A 19,634-nucleotide genomic window follows, 5' to 3' on the forward strand; every position below is an offset into this window, starting at 1 on the left:
GCAAGTGTGTGCTTATGGCAAGAGTCCAAAGGCATGCTGGTCATTCACAGTATAGTGATGCTTTTTCATTTAAATTTGCATTTTCTAAAGAACCTCATAAGTAAATGAAACTTGCTTTTTGGGGAATGGGAAAAAGAAATGGGTGAGGAGGTAAATTCTGCTTAGAGCTGATTCTTTACTGAGTTTCTGCAACTCTTCCATTTTCATTTGGGAACTTTAGTTCTATGCTTACTGGAGTCTCTTTGTTTGAGAAATGGATCAAAGCAAAAGGAAACCGCAATCCATGTATTCAACAAATATTTGTTGGTCACTTACTACATCCCAGGTACTTTGTGAGACCCTTACAGATACATGGTGTCCCAGCACTTACATATTTTAGAGGCTGTTTTAGGAAGTAAGATTCATCTCTGCTTTTGGAATAAAATAGTTGGCATAGCCCTAAGTTTTAGAAATTTGTGAGAGTTATTCTTGTTTTGCAAATATAACATTTGGTAGAAAAAATTGTGTTGAGGGATCTCATTTTCCTTTTTCATCCAGAAAAGAAGTAATTTCCTAATATTTGGGTGGGGGTGTTAGCACCAACTCAGAAGACATTCCTTTTGTTGCAGGCTTAGCCAGTCATTACTTACTCCCTGACGTATTTGTTGATCCCCTCCTGGGTTTGCTGTTATAAAAGGTTTCAAAACATAGTCATTACCCTGAACCTATGGTGGCTCCCTAATAGTACAAGAGAAGAAAGCTGAGTAAATGTCAGTGAACATGAATTCTCCCAGGAGTTTTGGGACATGGAGAGCCCTGTGGCTTTGTATGCTCAAGGGAGGTTCCCTGGAGGAAGCAGGCCTTGGTCTTGAAGATTGGACTCTCTTTGGGTAACAAACTGCAGGTCAGACAACAAGCTTGAGCAACCTCGAATATGCAGGTTCGAGTGAACTACAGTTTGCGAGTGGCTCAGAGGGTAGGTGTTGGGAGTCATGGAAAGGCAGGTAGGAGTGGTTGTGAGGCTGATGTCACATGCACATTTAGAAATGCTCCCTTATTCTCTTTCTCTTTTTTGGGACATGATCTCACTCTGTTGCCCAGGTTGGAGTGCAGTGTCTCAGTATAACACACTGCATGCTTGAACTCCTGGGAGCAACAAGCAATCCTCCTGCCTCAGCCTCCCAAGTAGCCAGGACTGTGGGCGCATGCCACCACACGTGGCTAATTAAAAAAACTTTTTTTTTTTTTTTTTTGGAGAAATGAAGGTTCTCACTATGTTCAGGCTGATCTCAAACTCCAGGCCTCAAGTGGTCCTACCACTTTGGCTTCCCAAAGCCCTGTGATAACAGGTGTGAGTCCCTGCACCTGGCTCCCCTATTCTCTAAGAAATAGGGACCCAGTGAAATGTCATCAACAGATGACATTTCTGACGATATTTTAGGAAGATATTTTAAGATGATGATGCTGGCAGGGATCTGCAGGATGGATTTAATTTGGAGAGGTGGGAGACAGGCAAGCTGTCTGCAGTGCTGAATAGAAGTACACTTGCATGGCATAGGTAGTGAAGTGATGAGCGTCTGAACAAAGATGCTAGTGGGACTCAAAAGGGCACATGCAAGAGACGTGGATGCTTCTTTGAGAAGGAGGAGGCAAAAATGCAGTTTAGACTGGAGGCAGGCAGAAGAAGGGTAAGAGGAACAGTGACAGGCTTAAACATTTCTTTTTGGGCTGGTGCAAGAAGGGAGAAAGGAAATAGTGTAAAGATTAGAGGTCGTCTGGCAAGGTATGAGGGTTCAGGGAGGATTTTACTCTACAAATGTCTTCTTTTAGAAAGGTTTGGATGTTATTCATGGTAGAGAACTTTTGTGCCAATCTTCAGCTACCCTTTGAGCTGAGTTCTGTTTTTCTCATCACTAGCATTTCCCATTCTTTATGTTTCTTTTCCTTTCTTTCCTGAGAAAAGGGCACAAAAACATTAAAGATGTTAAACAGTCAAGAATTACAGGTGACTGTTTGAAAACTCACAGTACAATGAGGAAGGCAGATCTGTCATCTAATAAGAATCTTTCCTCCATTTTTCTCACTCATTAATAACTCAACATTATAGCTCAGCGATCGTCTTTGTAACTTGCACATGAATTTGCTTATCTAAACTGTGGACTTAACCTGGAACTTTCCTGAAACTTCAAAGTATTGGAATGATCTCCTTTATGATAATCACATCTTATTATTTTTTTGGAACAGCCCTGATTTGAAGTCAGGGGATACTTTCAGGCCCCATACATTCGTAGTTTTAGTGTGCAAAATTTGTCATTTGGATATTACAGTAAGGCAATGTTGGGTTTTTATCACTGCTGCATTTGAGAGGCCTGGTTTTAACTGGTTTACTCTTGATATTTTATGGAAAGGTTTTGTTTTTAATGCCATACTTTTCTACAGCCATGCTGCTCAAACACATGTCCCTGGGGGATCCTGTAATTATGCAGATTCTGATTCAGGAGACCTGGGGTGAGGCCTAAGAGTCTATATTTCAAACAAGTTCCCAGGGATGCTGATGCCTCTGGACTGTTAAGGACCAGGAGTAGGGAACTCTGCAGAAGGTAACTTCTACTTAAATTACAGACTTTGAAATTAATTACTGTGGGGAAGGAACTTCAGTGTACCTGGTTTTTAGCGTTATGTTAATATAGCTGTGAGAGCAGATTTTGTTTGCTCTTTGCTTTCCCTATTGCTGAAACATCAAAAAGAGTACTCTTCCCCCTTTCTTGAGCTTGCATTATAGAAATATTGTTTTTGAAAACACCTTATTAGAATAAACTTGACATTTGAATAGTGTTGTGTACTTTTTAATGTTAAAGAAACCCACACAATTTAATACTAGCTGCAAAATACAGTGTGTTTCCAAATGACTTTTGGCAAGAGTGTGTAATTCAGAGTAGTTTATAGAAAATTAGCGAGGTTTATTTTAATAGCTTCCAAAAAATGCCTTCCTTTTGTTTTGAATCATGAAAACACAGTAAAATAAAATATTCTGCAAAACATTTTGGAATGGATTAGCGAAATTTAAAATATAAATGTGTATCTATCACATTTAGTGCCAACTGATTTGAAACAAAAGTAGTTGAAGCTGCTTCAGAAGGTAATTGTGGGCAGAGAATGAAATTTTCCTTTCTTTGGGAGGTTGCCTCCTGGTTATATATCTCTTTTAGAGAAGGATCTGTAAATATGCATTTCAAATAAAGGGAATATGGAAAAATCAATTAAAAAACAGGTCAAGTAAGCATTACGTTAGTCTGCTTTTCAACATTCATTCTCATTGTGTTGTCTGTGCTTTTTGGAACATTTCACCCTGTTTATTGCTTTATTACTAACACTTAAGGTACTTTATGTATTTTAAAAAGTATTTTGTAGGCTGGGCATGGTGGCTTATGCCTGTAATCCCAGCACTTTTGGAGGCTGAGGTGAATGGATCGCTCGAGTGAAGGAGTTTGAGATCAGCCTGGGCAACATGGTGAAACCCTATCTTTACCCCTTGCCCACCAAAAATAAGTAAATAAAAATTAGTCAGGTGTGGCGATACACACATGGAGTCGCAGCTACTTGGGAGGGTGAGACGGGAGGACTGCTTGAGCCTGGGAGGTCGAGACTGCAGTGAGTTGTGATTGTGCCACTGTACTCCAGCCTGGGTGACAGAGTGAAACTCTATCTCAAAAAAATAAATACATAAAAATAAAAGTATTGGTAGACTACCTTCCAAAGGCTGGCCTGATTGAGCTTATTGATTCCTGCTTTTTATTAAGAATTCTTAAGGATGTGTGTGTTGAAACTCAAACTATATCCTCAATGTGTGGAGTTGTTAGGTCCATTTCTGAATATTAAATCTAACATTTTTAAGCTCTGTTAAAATAATCACCTGGATTATTTTCCATTCACATTTTTAATATAATTGAGTCAGGGCACCACTTTTGCCAAGTTAAGTAAAATTTCCTTTGTTCAAAGATGTAGTGTGGGTCTATTTGTCTTGGCTGTTTTAAGTAGTTACTTGCTCAAGTTGCATGCCATGAACCCTTCACAGCAGCAACAGCAAAGTCATATACATAATATGTATGTCAGTTGTTTAATGTAGTGAAAATACTCCTTGCACCCTGGTTCCCTTAGCATTGACAGCTGTGATGAGCCCAGACTGCACTGCCTGTGCCTGCCAGCTCCTTTAGCAAATGCTTCAGTAGCAGATGTGGGAGATTTTGCCATGACGGGTAGGGTTTCAGAGAGATTAGCTGACTTGAGAGGGTGGGCTTCAAACCTGCTAATGTGCCCTGTGCAAGACTTTTATATACAGGGCTTGTGTTTATATCCAGCTGTACTTAGTTGGTTTGTTCAGTCAATTTCAATGGGCTTGAGTGTCTTATTTTGTGCTAGACATTATAATCCAGTGTGAGTTGACCTTGGGTTTTCTTTTCCCTCTTCTCCTCTCCTCTCTCCTCTCCTTGTCTTTCTCTTTGCTCTCCTCTCTTCTCCTCTCCTCTCCTCTCTTCTCTTCTTCTCTTTTTTTTTTTTTTTTTTTTTGACAAATTTTCGCTCTTGTACCCCAGGCTGGAGTGCAGTGGCACAGTCTCAGCTCACTGCAACCTCCGCCTCCTGGGTTCAAGCAATTCTCCTGCTTCAGCCTCCCAAGTAGCTGGGATTACAGGTGTGCACCACCATGTCCAGCTAATTTTTTTCTATTCTTAGTAGAGACGGGGGTTTCACCATGTCGGTCAGGCTGGTCTTGAACTCCTGACCTCAGGTGATCTGCCCGCCTTGTCCTCCCAAAGTGCTGGGATTATAGGCGTGAGCCACCGTGCCTGGTGAGCTTGGGTTTTCTGCTATAGAACTGACCAGGGCATTCGGGATTTGTGAGTGAAAACAGAAATCCATGGAGGGGTGCATCTTGCATTCTGCTTGGCGGGTGAGATGAATGTAGGCCGCTCTACCTTCCAGACTGCAGAACTTCCTTGGTATTTACCTTTGTGAAAGGGATCCACGAATGACTTCTTACCCCTGCCAGGGGTTGATGGAAGTTGTTTCCAGGTGTGACCCATCTTCATTGGCTTATCCTGGCGAGCTGTTAGGAAAAAGTGTCATTTTAACTTGCTGTATTCCTCTGAAGCTCCAGAAAACAAGGTCTGAGCTCACTCTGTTGAAAAACTCCTTTGTTTCTACCTAAAAGCACAGGATGTTCATTTCTATCAGATCAGTTCTTTTCTGTATGCCAGCCTGAACATGTGTGTGTCTTTGTCTAAGCACCTATTGCTTCATAAGATACACCACCAAATTGAAAAGAGTTAGTGACAACTGTTCCTTGGCTGGCATCAAAACCAGACACCAAAGAAAAGCCAGCAAGTGGTTTTGTAAGACTAGGTCGGGCTGACTGATTTTATTTTTCTTCCTCAATTTTGTGTAACTTTTCTGTTTTAAAAAACTGTTTCGCATTAACATGCAGATAGAAATATGCTGCTAGGCCGGGCGTGGTGGCTCAAGCCTGTAATCCCAGCACTTTGGGAGGCCAAGACGGGCGGATCTCGAGGTCAGGAGATCGAGACCATCCTGGCTAACCCGGTGAAACCCTGTCTCTACTAAAAAATACAAAAAAAACTAGCCGGGCGAGGTGGCGGGCGCCTGTAGTCCCAGCTGCTCGGGAGGCTGAGGCAGGAGAATGGCGTGAATCCAGGAGGCAGAGCTTGCGGTGAGCTGAGATCCGGCCACTGCACTCCAGCCTGGGCGACAGAGGGAGACTCCGTCTCAAAAAAAAAAAAAAAAAAAAAAAAGAAATATGCTGCTAATGACAGAGTCATGATCTTGATGATGGTGATGATAACCGTAGCCTGCCTTCCTTCACTCTTCACTCCCCATGTGCCAGGCACTATGCTACACATGGGACCCCTTTAATCTCACAGTGATCCTGTGTCGGGGGCATGGTTGTTGCTGTTACCTCAGATGAAGTAGGGAGGCTGAGCAATGTTGAGTCAAACCACAGGGACAGGCAGAGCCATGTTCTGAGCTGCACCGTCTTCCTTCTTTCTGTAACCACTCTGCCCAGCGCATTTGGCATCACCAGCTCTTTGAACATGTTTGCTTTCAAAAGCCAGGACATTTAAATCAGGGGAATGTAAACTTTTAAAAGACATTATGAATTTACTTTTTGTACAGTTTCCTGATGAAAATCACAAGGGCTTGCATGTTTTCAAATGACAAATTTTAATACTAGGTTAGTATTCTTCCTTCCCTCCGTCTCTCCCTCTTTCCCTTTCTCTCTTCCGTCACAGGGAGTTCTGCAGCTCCATTGCAGAACAACCCCACAGACTTTTAGGGTTTTGAGTTCCCAGAGGGAGCATCTCATAGCCTCCCCAAATCCAATGATGTCAGACCTTAAAGATCACAGGACCCAGGGCTGGCAAATCCATGGCCTCACTTTGCTGTCCAGCTTTCGGGTCTATGGTGGAGACTGAGAACGGGGCACATCCCTGTCTGGAGTCTTGGAATCTCTACATCATTGCAGGTGATACCCATAGGAAACTGGAACTTATGATACAATTTATCTGCCTTTCCCAATTTACTCTCAAAGTACAAGTTCTTGATTAGGTTCCTGTGGTCCGTGGTGGGAGAGTCATCTGTCCAAGGCCACATACCTCATTAAGTGGCAGGTGAGTCTTGACTGCAAGGCTAGTGTTTTCTGCTCTGCCGGGACACCTTGATTTTCTCAGAATGCAGGTCCAGTGCAAGGGTCTTCTGCTCAGAAATGCCCATGGCTCCCTTTCACTTACACATAGTTCTTCCTGACCCTCAGGACCTCTGGGATGAAAAGTCTGGGTGCAAGTTACTTCATCACATCCAGATAACCCTTTTATGTGCAGGGTGTTTGGTTGGAGGCGCTGCCCTCAAGGCGTTTACAGGCTAGCTGAGGGCTCGAGGTGTCATATCCATTTAAGAATGCTTAGAATACCAGGCAAAAAGTGATAGTTTTAATCAGCAGTAGAAAGTGCTTTTGCAGTTCAAAGGTGTGAGAGTTGGTCATGGATTGACCATTACCAGGAAAGACTTTTGGGAGGAGATGGCATTGACTAGATCTTCATAGAAGGACAGATGTGTGGGCATGGTGACTGGAACAGCATGAAGGGATGACTTGTGTCTAAGGAGCAGGAAACATTTGGCTGGGTGATATGGACTGAGAGCAGAAGATAAGGCTGGGAAATGACTGTCATGGAGGGTCTTGGATGAAGGGCCATCAGCTGATACTGAGGAAGTCATTGGGAGCTAGTGAAAATTTTTGAGCAGGGAAATTGTTTGGGTCTGTATTTTAACCAGATGGAACTGGTTTGATGGTAAGGGTGTACTAGAGAAGGGAACCCCCACATTCTGAATTAATGTCACTTAGGAAGGGATCCCTTGTAAGTATGAAATGGTTATAATTGTGTGTGTGTGTGTGTGTGTGTGTGTGTGTGTGAATTTGAGAAAAGTATAACTGAAGAACACTAGGTATGGTTTTCTTGTTTTTTTTTTAAGACATGGTCTCTCTCTCTCTGTTGCCCAGGCTGGTGTGCAGTGGCGTGATCACGGTCACTGAAGCCTTGACCTCCTGGGCTCAAGCGATCCTCCCACTTCAGCCTCCTGAGTAGCTGTGACTACAGGCACGTGCCACTGTGAGCCCAGCTAATTTTTGTATTTTTTATGGAGACAGGGTTTTGCCGTGTTGCCCAGGCTGGTGTCGGACTCCTGGACTCAAGTGATCCACCTGCCTCAAGTGCTGGGAAGTACGGTTTTAGACAAAGAAAAAAATTTACAGTAATGATTTTCGCCTGGATAGGATAAATGGGAGGAGGTGGGATAAATTCAGGGCGGACTGCATTTTTGGCAGTGCTGATTTGGTGTTGAGTTTTCAGAGGCCTTCTGTTAAGCCGTTTGGAGGCAGTATTTTAAGTGAGAATGTGGCTATGGGGTGGGCAGATAACCTTGTGGCTGATTTGGTCAGGGTGTTGGTAGGCAGCCCTAGCCCTGGTGGTGGCCGTACCGGTGGTGCTCGGTATCCATGGAGGCCTGCCAGCATCCTGGAAGCTCTGGGAGTCGGCTGTGCCATCAGCCCTGTGCAGACAGCTGCAAAGCATGACTTGGAGCAGAAGGGGCCACCTTGTTTATGTGGAGAGTGAAGGTTTGCTGACAGTGACACCAGCTTGAGATTGAGAGACGGTGGGATAATGGAATTCATTCAGTTTTGGCAGGAGGCAGAAGTCAAGGGAGTTTATTGATCTGAGCCTTGAAAGGGCAGGTAATGAGCAGAGTATTCTTAGGTGGGCTGAGCGGTAAAGTTTGGGCACCGAGGGTGACATGAACTGGAGTTCGGTGATGGGAACTGGATATTCACCTCCCATCAGAGCTCTGTCATCATGCCTGGGGTGGAGCCGCACCCTGAGTGCGCTCAGCAGGGAGTGGCATGTGTGCAGGGCTTCAGCCAGGGCTGGCAGCCAAGGACCAAGCCATTTGCCTGGCTCCACCATCCAGAGTGCAGAGAAGAAAAGTGGGCCAGGGCCAAGTAAGTTTTCCCTTCTCTTTTCACGCTGCTGTGACACCCTCAGAGTGTTGAGTAATAGGGCTTGTGAAAGGAAAATAAATCTTGGGGGCCCAAAATCACTAAGCAGGGAAAAGGCAAGCTGGCAACGGCTCGGGACAAACCTGCCTCCCATAGTATTCAAAGTCACCCCTCTGCTCACGGAGATAAATGCTTACCTGATTGCCTCCTTTGGAGAGGCGAATCAGAAACTCAGAAGAATGCAACCATTTGTCTCTTACCTACCTATGACCTGGAAGCCCCTCCCCACTTCCAGTTGTCCCGCCTTTGCTTCGAGTTGTCCCACCTTTGCTTCGAGTTGTCCCACCTTTCCAGACCGAACCAATGTTCATCTTACATATGTTGATTGATGTCTCATGTCTCCCTAAAATGTATTAAACCAAGTTGTACCCTAACCACCTTGGGCACTTGTCATCAGGACCTCCCAAGGCTGTGTCATGGGTGTGCATCCTTAATTTTGGCAAAATAAACTTCCTAAATTGACCGAGACCTGTCTCAGATTTTTGGGGTTCACAGGCTCATGTATGGAGAACTTGGACTGTAGAATATCCTTGGAGCACTTACGTCTAGTTAAGTGATGGACAGACAACATAAGGAGATGTTGGAAAAGAGTTTCAAAGAAGAAAAAGTTGCACATGTTTTTGAAAACAAATTTATGCTTCTCATAGATTAAAATCTCATCCCTTAACATTTCATATTTTTATCCCTTTAAAAATCTCTCTCTCTCTTTTTTTTTTTGGAGACAGAGTCTCACTGTTACCCAGGTTGGTTACCCACTGCAACCACAGTCTCCCGAGTAGCTGGGATTACAAGGGTGCGTCACCATGTCCGGATAATATTTTTGTATTTTACCATCTCTACTAAAAATACAAAAATATTAGCCCGGTGTGGTGGTGTGCGCCTGTAATCCCAGCTACTCAGGAGGCTGAGGCAGGAGAATCGCATGAACCCAGGAGGCGGAGGCTGCAGTAAGCCAAGATCACGCCACTGCTCTCCAGTCTGGTTGACAGAGCAAGACTCCATCTCAAAAAAACAAACAAACAAACAAACAGAAGAAAGGCTGTAATTGTATAGTCTCACGAGCATACCAAAGTCATTTTGGAAGTAACCTCTCATTAGCTCAATTAATGAGGTTGAATTAAAAAGTCACAGAGTCATCAGGCTGCTGGGTGGTTCTGAGCACTCTGTGAGGGCCAATCAATAGGATGTGCACCTCCTGAGCTGTGTTCCTCTCTCCCCTGCCCTGAGCAGACTTTTCAGAGGAACATGGTGAGTTCTCAGGCAGCGATGCTTCCCAGCTTCTGTGCCATCAGGTGGCACTCCACCTGCCCCTCTCTATCTCATGATCTTGTTTTATTTTCTTCAACGTGTTTCTTACTAACTATCTTACGTGTTTGACTTTGTCTCATTGCATAGAATCCCAGCTCTGTTATAACAAGCACTTTGTTTTTCTAGTTCATGCTGAATCCCCAGCCTTGGGCCCATAGTAGGTGCTGATTTATATGTTCATTGCATGAACTCCAGAGGGTTTCTGTAGCCTCTGTCTCCAGTTTGCCCCAAGCCACTGTCTCAGGCCATCTTTATGAATGACACCGCAGGGGGTCCCTGGCGCTGCAGCTCCTGGTTAGGGATGTGCTGCTTGTGGGACCTCTTCTCCCTGGAATGCCTCCTTCCTTGCTGATTCTGGGTCTGAGGACATGGGGATTCTTTAGGACCTAACTCAATTGCTGGTTTCTTCCACAGAACCTTTCCTAACATCCTAACAGGCTCTAGTGCTTGCCTGTTTGAGCCTCTGAAAGTCATTGTAATTATCTTAAAGATGCTTACACGGTGCTCCTGCATTGTAATTGTGTGCATAGTTGTCTGGCGGTAGGTCCCTTTGAGTCAGGGAGTCCCTTGAATATTTTCCTCAAAGGCCTTTGTTTTCTGTACCCCTGCTTTTCTTCCTCCTCTGAAAATTTTCTCAACAGCTCTCGTCTTAGATCTTGTGGGTTTTTTTTTTTTTTTTTGGTCAATTAAGTATTTTTAAAATATTAGAGCTGGTAGGAATCTTGGCTGATGTCTAGTCTCATTAGAATGTGTACCTGTACTGTGGTTTTTCCATTAACTTTTGCCCCAGGAGTTTTGAATCAGCTTTGGGGCTAGTAGCAAATGTAGATAATTGTTTCCTGATTAGGAGTCAGATTTGACACTTCCTTATTGAAATGTTTTGCTCTCTGGGATATGAAGCAGATGGTAGCTTCTGGCAGAGCAGATGTCTGTGTTGAATCAGAGTATTTTAAATCTGCTCTTGTACCTTGAAGTGTTTCCCTTGGCAAATACCCATTTCTGACCTGCTAGTGTCAGCTTTGGGTGATCCCGCCGCATCCCCCATACAGGATTACAGAGATCCTTACTAAGAAGTCTGGTAAAATACAAGTAATAAAACATAATTTAATATTGGTTAATCCATGATGCTTTATTCTGATGCAAGTACAATGTGTTGATTGACTTGGTAACCAGTGAATCATTAATAAATGCACAGTTAACATGGACTGTTGATTCATAACACTAGAAGGAGTAATTTCAATAAAATATAGTTTGATTCTTCAGATTCCCTATTGGGGTAGCTCAGAGCACAGACTGTAGGTAGGCTATCTGGATTTGAAATTCAGCTCTGTGTAATCTTTAGGCAAATTACCTAACGTTGCAGTACCTCAGTTTCCTCATCTGTGGAGTGGGGTGTGTGTGTGTGTAATAATAGTACTTTTAGGATTGAACGAGGATCACATGAGTTAATAAATGAAAAGTGTTGAGAATGTTCCCTGCCTCACAATCCCTGCAGAGATGTTAGCCACTGTAATACTATCATTAAAGTCTCTTTTTCTCCTCTGAGAAATAAGCGCTAAACGCTATTACTGCTCCTGTTTTTAGTACAAAGACTGGAAGAAGCCCAAATCTTTTTTTTTTTTTGAGTTTTACTCTGTTGCTCGGGCTGGAGTGCTGTGGTGCGATCTCAGCTGACTGCAGTTTCTGCCTCCTAGGTTCAAGTGATTCTCCTGTCTCAGCCTCCTGAGTAGCTGGGATTACAGGCATACACCACCACGCCTGGCTAATTTTTGTATTTTTAGTAGAGACGGGGTTTCACCGTGTTGGCCAGGCTGGTCTGAAATTCCTGACCTCAGGTGATCCACCCGCCTCAGCCTCCCAAAGTGCTGGGATTACAGGTGTGACCCACTGCACCTGGCCGAGGAAGCCCAAATCTTAAGAAGAAATGCTCTACTCAAAACCATGCCTGGTTTACGTAGTATGGCTTTCTTTCTCCTGAGCTGGGGTTTGCACTAGCTGTTACCTGGGACACAAATAGTGTGGATGGAATGCTTTAGTTTGGAAGTGTAGGTTTTTGGACATCTTGCTTAGATTTGAGCTTTCACCCTTAAACTTTGTATTTTTCTTTGGGGATGGAGGTATTGGATAAAGGTACCAGAAAACCAGTGCGTTGAATTTGAACTGTATCGTTTTTTTTGGGGAGTGGGTTAGGGGAGGGGAGGTGTGTCTTTCTGTCAATACTGTGTATACTTTTAGCTCTCCTATACCAAAAGAAAGGGAGGATGCTAAAGTCTAATAATTGGCAAATAGGTGAGTTTCTTCCTGTGGGTGACACTGAGAAGGATGAGACCTAACCCTAACTTCCTAAACTTTTCAACTTATGGGAAGGTGAAGTACATAGATTATGGACAGTGCAGGCTATTAAGATAAATGTTTTCATTTTACAGTACTTTGAGTGCTGTGTGCTGGGCTAATGAGAAACACAAGACAGACAGGTGCTTATCTAGAAAAGCTGTCTCAGAAAAGGGTGGTTCAGAGCCAATGTGAGAGGGAAACCCTGCTCCCACTCCTGGGCTCAGTGTTGCCTTCATTTTCTTTCCAGTCAGCAGTTCCCACCGTTTACCTCTTAGCACACTATTAACACACACCGAGCTATTTTTTTTTTTTTTTTTTAAGTAATGTTTCATTATGGAAATTTTCTTTTTTTTTTTTTTTGTTGAGAGGGAGTCTCGCTATGTCGCCCAGGCTGGAGTGCAGTGGCCGGATCTCAGCTCACTGCAAGCTCCGCCTCCCGGGTTTACGCCATTCTCCCGCCTCAGCTTCCGGAGTAGCTGGGACTACAGGCGCCCGCCACCTCGCCCGGCTAGTTTTTTTTTTTTGTATTTTTTAGTAGAGATGGGGTTTCACCGTGTTAGCCAGGATGGTCTCGATCTGCTGACCTCGTGATCCACCCGTCTTGGCCTCCCAAAGTGCTGGGATTACAGGCTTGAGCCACCGCGCCCGGCCTGGAAATTTTCAAAGTAAGCAGAGAGCAGAATAATGAGCACTCAGGCACCCACCACTCAGCTCCAGCAGCTGCTGGCACAAACACATGGCCGGCCTTATTTATCTGTAACTCCCTTCCCCACTTCCTCCAGTACCTGCTGGATTAGGTCAGAGCAAATCCCCAAAAATATGTCATTTTTCCTATAGATTCTTCTATGTGTATCACTCAAAGATGAGGAAGGACTCTTAAGGAATTCTATTTTAAACTGTATTTTCCAACCGCCATTTTTTATTCAAGGACATTGCATTCATTGACTGAAGTACGTAGGCTGGCCATAACATGTCAGGTGAGTGTATAATTAGGAGATCGTATATTTAATGAGCACCCTGCATTTAGAATGCCTTCCTTCAGAAATTTCGAAGAAAGCCTAGGTTGCCCATTTTCCTTAAGGTCTTGCAGACAAACTCCTGTTGATAAATAAATTTCTACTGGGTTTCTTGAGAATTGTAAATCTGCAATAATATATGACCAGTGCCTGGGTCAGCTTCCCAACCAGCATGCAGGATGGTGATGCACCTTAGTCCTTGAGGAGGCCAGGTATGTGTAGTCCCGTGGTGTTGTACAAATTCCATATTTTTTTAATGCCATGGAGTATAAAAGCTTGGGAACCAGTGCCTATTTATTGGCAAACTATTTGAAAATCCAGTGACTTCGTCGACGTATTTGGATCTTAGTAGTATGTGGCTGGGAGGAGATTAAGTCATTTGAATTTATTTCAATTCTGAAAAAAAAGTGCTGCCTGAAAATTATAGTATTTGGGAATATTTTTACCCAGTATACATGGTGGCAGAAAATCACATAATCTGTGTTGCAGCAAAAGCGTTGATTTGGAAGCTAGGAGATGTGGGTTCTAATACCCACATGCCGTCTCTCCTGAGTACCCAGGCAGCCTTGGGCTAGACACAGCTGCAGGTGTCTAGTTTGTAGGTAATGGATTAGAGATGGGCTGTAAATGAGATGAAGATTGCTTTGGCTTTGGTCGGGTGGAGTGGTGACATTTATCCTGATAAGTTCATGGTGGTGGTTCTCAGCCCCATATGACTCAACATCTCTATTTTTTCTTTTAATTTTGAAATAATTACAGATTCACAGGAAGTTGCAGTGATACAGAGAATGACCCTGTATCCTTCTCCCAGCTTCCCCCAGAGGACACAGGATGGCAAGCTGATGCAGGTGGGTGGCATTGCCACTCAGTATTACAGACAGCCTTGCTGCAACCCTCAGCTCTTCGAAAATAGTGACCTTTCCTTAGAAAGTTATTATTTCAGGAATGCAGTGCCCATGCACTATCAACACTGGGCAAAAATACTTTGTGTTTATGTGTTCAAGGCTCAGACAATGATATACAAATTTCTGACTTGAGTGTCTCGTGGGACCTTTAGATACTGAAGACAATTTCTTCCTTTTGTGGGACTGTCCCACACATTGCAGAATGTTTAGAGGTGCCTGACCTCTGCCACTAAATGCCAGCAGTGACCTCCAGTCATTGTGACAACAAAATTTCCAGAATGCCCTCTGGGCAGTGGTTCTGCCTCTTTAAGAACTACTAAGATGGGGAACAAATATGCCTTCTGATGGAATCTGTCCCTCAGTGCCCCCACCGGTGAGAAAATTCTCAGTGTATGGAGTGTTGATTTGAATCATGTGATAATATTGATGGTCTGATGTACAATGTTTCTTATTCTTAAAACATACCCAGGTGTGTATTGTATTTGCAAAGTAAATTTAGTGCTTCCAGTGGTAGCCGGTAGGTTTGCTGGTAGTGCTTCCAGTGGTAGCCGGTAGGTTTGTGGGAACTCTAGAAGTCACGTCTGTGGCTCATCTTCACTGTGAGTGCAGAGCCCTGCCAGCCCAGCACAAATGGCTAGAGTTTCTTCAGCAATAGTCATTTTCCCTGACTCCCAGTCTCCAACACATCAAGACTATTTTGTGGAACTTAAGGGTTTTTGTCAAGTATTTAACGTCATATAGATAGAGCCTTTTAAAAAGTAAACTTTTGGTCGGGCGCAGTGGTTCACACCTTTCATCCTAGCACTTTGGGAGGCTGAGGATGGAGGATTGCTTGAGTCCAGGAGTTCAAGACCAGCCCAGGCAACCTAGCAGGACCCCATCTCTACAAAAAAAAAAAAAAAAAAAAAAAAAAAAAAGTCAGGCATGGTGGCATGTGCCCGTGTTCCCGACCAGTTGGACGGCTGAAGTGGGATCACCTGGGAGGTTGAGTCTTCAGTGAGTTGTGATTGTGCTGCTGTACTCCAGCCTGGGCGAGAGAGTGAGACCCCATCTCTCTCTTCTCGCTCTCTCTCTCTCTCTTTCCCCCCTCTTCTCCCCTTCTCCCCCTCTCCCCACTCTCTCTCCTTCCCTCCCTCCCTCCCTCCCTCTCGCTCTCTCTCACAAAAAAAAGTAAACTGTTTAGTAAAGTGGGTTGATAAATGTTTTAGGGTTTTATTTTAGAACCTGAACCTGTTGTAGGAGTGACCTGGGTGACTTTCAGGTTTGGAAACAGCATTAGAGTTTCTATTTATATGATTTTCTTTTTTAAAGACCAGCTTATTTCAATGTCAGTAAAAGTATGGGTGTAAACTAGGACATCAAAGTAGCTTCGTAGAGTAAAATTGAATGTTCTTTTGTGAGTGTGTTCATATCACATATACCTGTATTTGTATTTAATATATATGTATTTGTATTTATGTCTGTGTTATATGTGTGGAAGCACTTTTTCAAATCCCATCCTTGACACGTCTTCCTTCCTGGTTCGTTTATCATGACATACATAATTATTTTGGTGGCTGTACTTTGTTCCTTTTGGACTCATCATTTTCTTAAGTAAAAAGCCATAGCCCTTTCTTTGTAGAAGAGCAGTGCACTACAGAACATAAAATACTACAAAAAGATAATGGAAGGCAGGCATTTGTCTTTGCTTAACATTGATTCTCCAGGGTAATCTGCTCATTTTAATCATCAAGGGAGGAATGCTAGAATCATTTTATGTGAGTTCGTAGAAGAAATAGGCCATTATTTGCCTCTGGAAATCTCCCAGGAATTTTATAACTTGCTATATTTCTAAAATGTTTCACTAATTACGTCTTAGGACTGAAAAATAATCAATCTAATTTGCTTTGTTTTAAACTAGCCTAGATACCAGAATATGTGTATAATTTTTTTTTATGTTTGAAAGATAATAAATCCAAATGGGGATTCCTTTTATTTTCTGAGAGAGTCTCACTGTGTTACCCAGGCTGGAGTGCCGTGGTGTGATTGTGGCTCACTGCAACCTCAGCCTCCTGGGTTCAAGTGAGTCTCCTGCCTCAGCCTCCCGAGTAGCTGGGACTACAGGTACACGCAACCACACCTGGCTAAGTTTTGTATATTTAGTAGAGATGGATGTTCATCATGTTGGCCAGGCTGGTCTCAAACTCCTGACCTCAAGTGATTTGCCTGCCTCAGCCTCCCAAAGTGCTGGGATAATAAGGCTTAAGTCACTGTGCCTGACCCCTTTTGTTTTTTAAGGCTAGGTACTTGAATATATTTGTATTCCACCCCACCTTTTTTTTTTTGGTTGAACTTTATGTCCAAATAATATTGTATGTTCTGTGACAGGATCATATATAAAGAAATATATTAATTATCCAATTTATCTAATTAATTTAATTTATTTATTGCAGTATAACACATTACCCCCAAACTTAGTGGTTTAAAAAACAGACATTTACTGACACATAGTTTCTGTGGGCCAGGACTTCAGGTGTGTGTTAGTTGGATCTCCACTGCTGTCTCTCTGGGTTGCGGTCATCCGAAGGCTGGAGCAGGGCTGGGCATTCTGCTTCCAAGCTTATTCAGGTGGTTGTTGACCGGAGGTGTCAGCTCCTCACCACATGCAGCTCGTAATCTGAGAGAGAGAGCCAGTGAGTGCCTAAAACAGAAGGCACATGCTCTTTATAAACTAATTTGGAAGCGACATCCTGTCACTTCTGCTATATTCTATTCATTAGAAGTAGATTGGGGCTGGGCACAATGCACATGCCTGTAATCCCAGCACTTTGGGAGGCTGAGGCGGGCAGATCACTTGAGGTCAGGCGTTCTAGAAAGCCTGGCCAACAAGGTGAAACATCTCTACTAAAAATACAGAAATGAGCCGGATATGGTGTAGGTGCCTGTAGTCCCAGTTACTCAGGAGGCTGAGGCACAAGAATCACTTGAACCTAGGAGGTGGAGGTTACAGTGAGCAGAGATCCTACCACTGCACTCCAGCCTGGGTGACACAGTGAGACCCTGTCTCAAAACAAACACAAAAAGTAGTAGATTGGGACCAGGCATAATGGCTCATGCCTGTAATCTCAGCACTTTGGGAGGCCAAGGTGGGAGGCTCACTGGAGTCCAGGAGTTGGAGACCAACTTGGGCAACATAATGAATACTGTTTCTACCCCTGTGCCCGCCAAAAAAAAAAAAAAGGTAGTTTGGGGAGGGTTTACACAGACATGAAAGCCAGAAGATAGGGAGATCATTTTAGAGGCTGCCTCCCACATTGAGTTTACTTATACAATATAGTTGGCTAAGATTGGAAGTTTATAAGTTATTGGAAGTTGGTTAAGTTTATACTAAACTCGTTGAAACCTGTATACCTGATGGCAGTGTGAAAGATTTTGACAGGTAAAGTATTGTGCAAATATGAATAAAGAAATTCCACTCCCCAAAAACGGAGTATTTTTAGATTCATAAGTGTTCTCAGCTAATATTTAAAGTAGACAGAAATCAGAAAGTGCAGTAGTATATGCAGAGCTTTTCACATGATATTAAAAGTTAAGCCATAAGACAGTTTCTCTCTTATTCCACATGTGGAATAAAGTGACTTGTAAAATGCCATGGTGGGTGACTGAATTGGCTGCCTCAAATTGTCCCTCTCATTTCCTGTTTTATATGAATACTTTTTCTTTGCGCTCTTTCACTTGCTTAAAATCGTAATGTTTGATTGCTGCGTGTGTCATCCTTCAGTAAAATGTTTGAGATGGAAAGTCCTAGAAGCTTCTTTTTCCCTTTTGCTGATGCGTTGAGTAGATGTTAGTCACTTTTGGAAATACTCTGGGTGGTTCTAGCTAAAATGTGATATTCTACTCTAGCAAGGCCACTTGTGAAACCGTTCTCAAGAGCACAGTGTATCTAGTAGGTGCTTACTCATTGATTAAGTATTATGTACATTGTTTTTCTTCTAATGTGATAGGACCCTTTAGGACCTAAGTTTAAAGATTCACAAGTGTGAATAAAATCCATTGCAAAACCTATTCTGACCCAGTTTTCTATGCCATAGTACATTTCTTTGGTTCCTATTAGAAAAAAAAAAAAAAAAAAAGAAAAAAAAAGTGCTTCATATCCAATGCTCATTGATTTGTATCTATTGTCAGTATTGAGTTTTGTTGTTTTTTTTTTGTCTTTTAAAAAAGTTTCAGTATTGAGTTTTGATTACTGGAAGCCATTTAATTTTGTCTTCATTTATTTTAGTTTTCATTTGTCTTCAGTTCCTATGATTCTGTAGCTTTTTCCTCCCGCCTCTTTCTGTTCTTCTTGTGCAGCAGAAATCATCCTCCATGTCATAGCCTTTGTTTGCATAACCTGTTCTGTCTGACACAACTATCTATCATGACCCAATTTAGCCGTTTCGGTCACACCCAGTATAATTTATACCATGAGGGAATTTCCTGTGCTATTAAACCTTGCTTGTCACCCGTCACCAACTTAAGGAGCTTCCAGGTGTGCCCTTTCACAGGGTGGGCTTGGACTTTTCTAGTTCTTGCATTTTAGGTGGGAGCTGTTCTTAGGATTTTTTTTCTTCTGTGAATGAGTAAAGTGAAATTAATCCAAACTCAGTGCTTCCAGGGTTAAAACACATTTCCATATTACACTATCTGTAAGTTGAAGGGCCTTATGCTTGAGTGCCCCAACTAGAAAATGACTCATCATGAGGTGTCCTTCTGTAGAGAGTGTGACGTGATAGAGGAAGAAGGAAATTGCGGGCAACACAGTGACTTCCCAGTGACAGTTCACTTGTCTCTCCTAATATCTTTCATTCCAAAGCTGCTCTTCTGCAGATGGCTTTGAGACATAGTGTGGTGGAGTGGAAAGACTTTGGAATAATGCTCTGCCACTTTCTAGCTGTGTTATCTGGAAAAATTGCTTACCTCTCCCTGAACCTTGGTTTCCTTATCTGTAAAATGGGGAGCATACTACCTTTTTTGAAGAGATTTGTTAAAAAGAATTTATAAAATAACATATAGCAATGGCATGTGGAAATTGTTGGGTACTCCAAAAGAGTTGATGTGATTTTAAAACGTTTTCTTTACTCAGCTAATGTTTATCCTAGCTTTTCTCATGTCAGTACTACGCCCTGATTGCATGAGGTTTTCGTAAAGTGGCCCATGTAGATAATTGTAGCATTTTCCAGCATTTAATAGTTTAGGCCGATATTGGATTACAGAGTGAATACTTTGAGTGCTTGCAAAAGGGTCAGGAACAGATGCATTTTTAGGAGTAAATATCAAAGTCTGCCAATAAGGAAGCTGGTTTAGGAAATTAAATTTTATGCCTAAACATTTTATGTCTACAATTGCGGGTTTATCTAGATGAGAGGATAATTTTAGAATAGTATGCTGAAGGCCGGGTGCGGTGGCTCAAGCCTGTAATCCCAGCACTTTGGGAGGCCGAGGCGG

At 42.8% G+C, this 19,634-nt stretch overlaps 1 protein-coding gene across 27 annotated transcripts in view; it reads left to right on the plus strand.

The window, feature by feature from the left end:
* PARD3 (par-3 family cell polarity regulator) overlaps window positions 1-19,634 on the plus strand; it is a 711,028-nt gene that overhangs the window by 42,964 nt on the left and 648,430 nt on the right. Inside the window, exons 1-2 of one of the 27 annotated variants that reach the window (XM_021943962.2) lie at window positions 12,840-13,221; window positions 14,020-14,108. The exons of the other annotated variants lie outside the window; for them this stretch is intronic. Of the exons in view, the coding sequence (XP_021799654.2) occupies window positions 13,215-13,221; window positions 14,020-14,108 (96 nt within the window). The 5' untranslated portion in view covers window positions 12,840-13,214. Of the gene's footprint in view, window positions 1-12,839; window positions 13,222-14,019; window positions 14,109-19,634 lie in introns of those variants that run through there. 27 annotated transcript variants of the gene reach the window in all.

This window comes from Papio anubis, chromosome 11 (genome assembly GCF_008728515.1).
Source record: "Papio anubis isolate 15944 chromosome 11, Panubis1.0, whole genome shotgun sequence".
Lineage (NCBI taxonomy): Eukaryota > Metazoa > Chordata > Mammalia > Primates > Cercopithecidae > Papio > Papio anubis.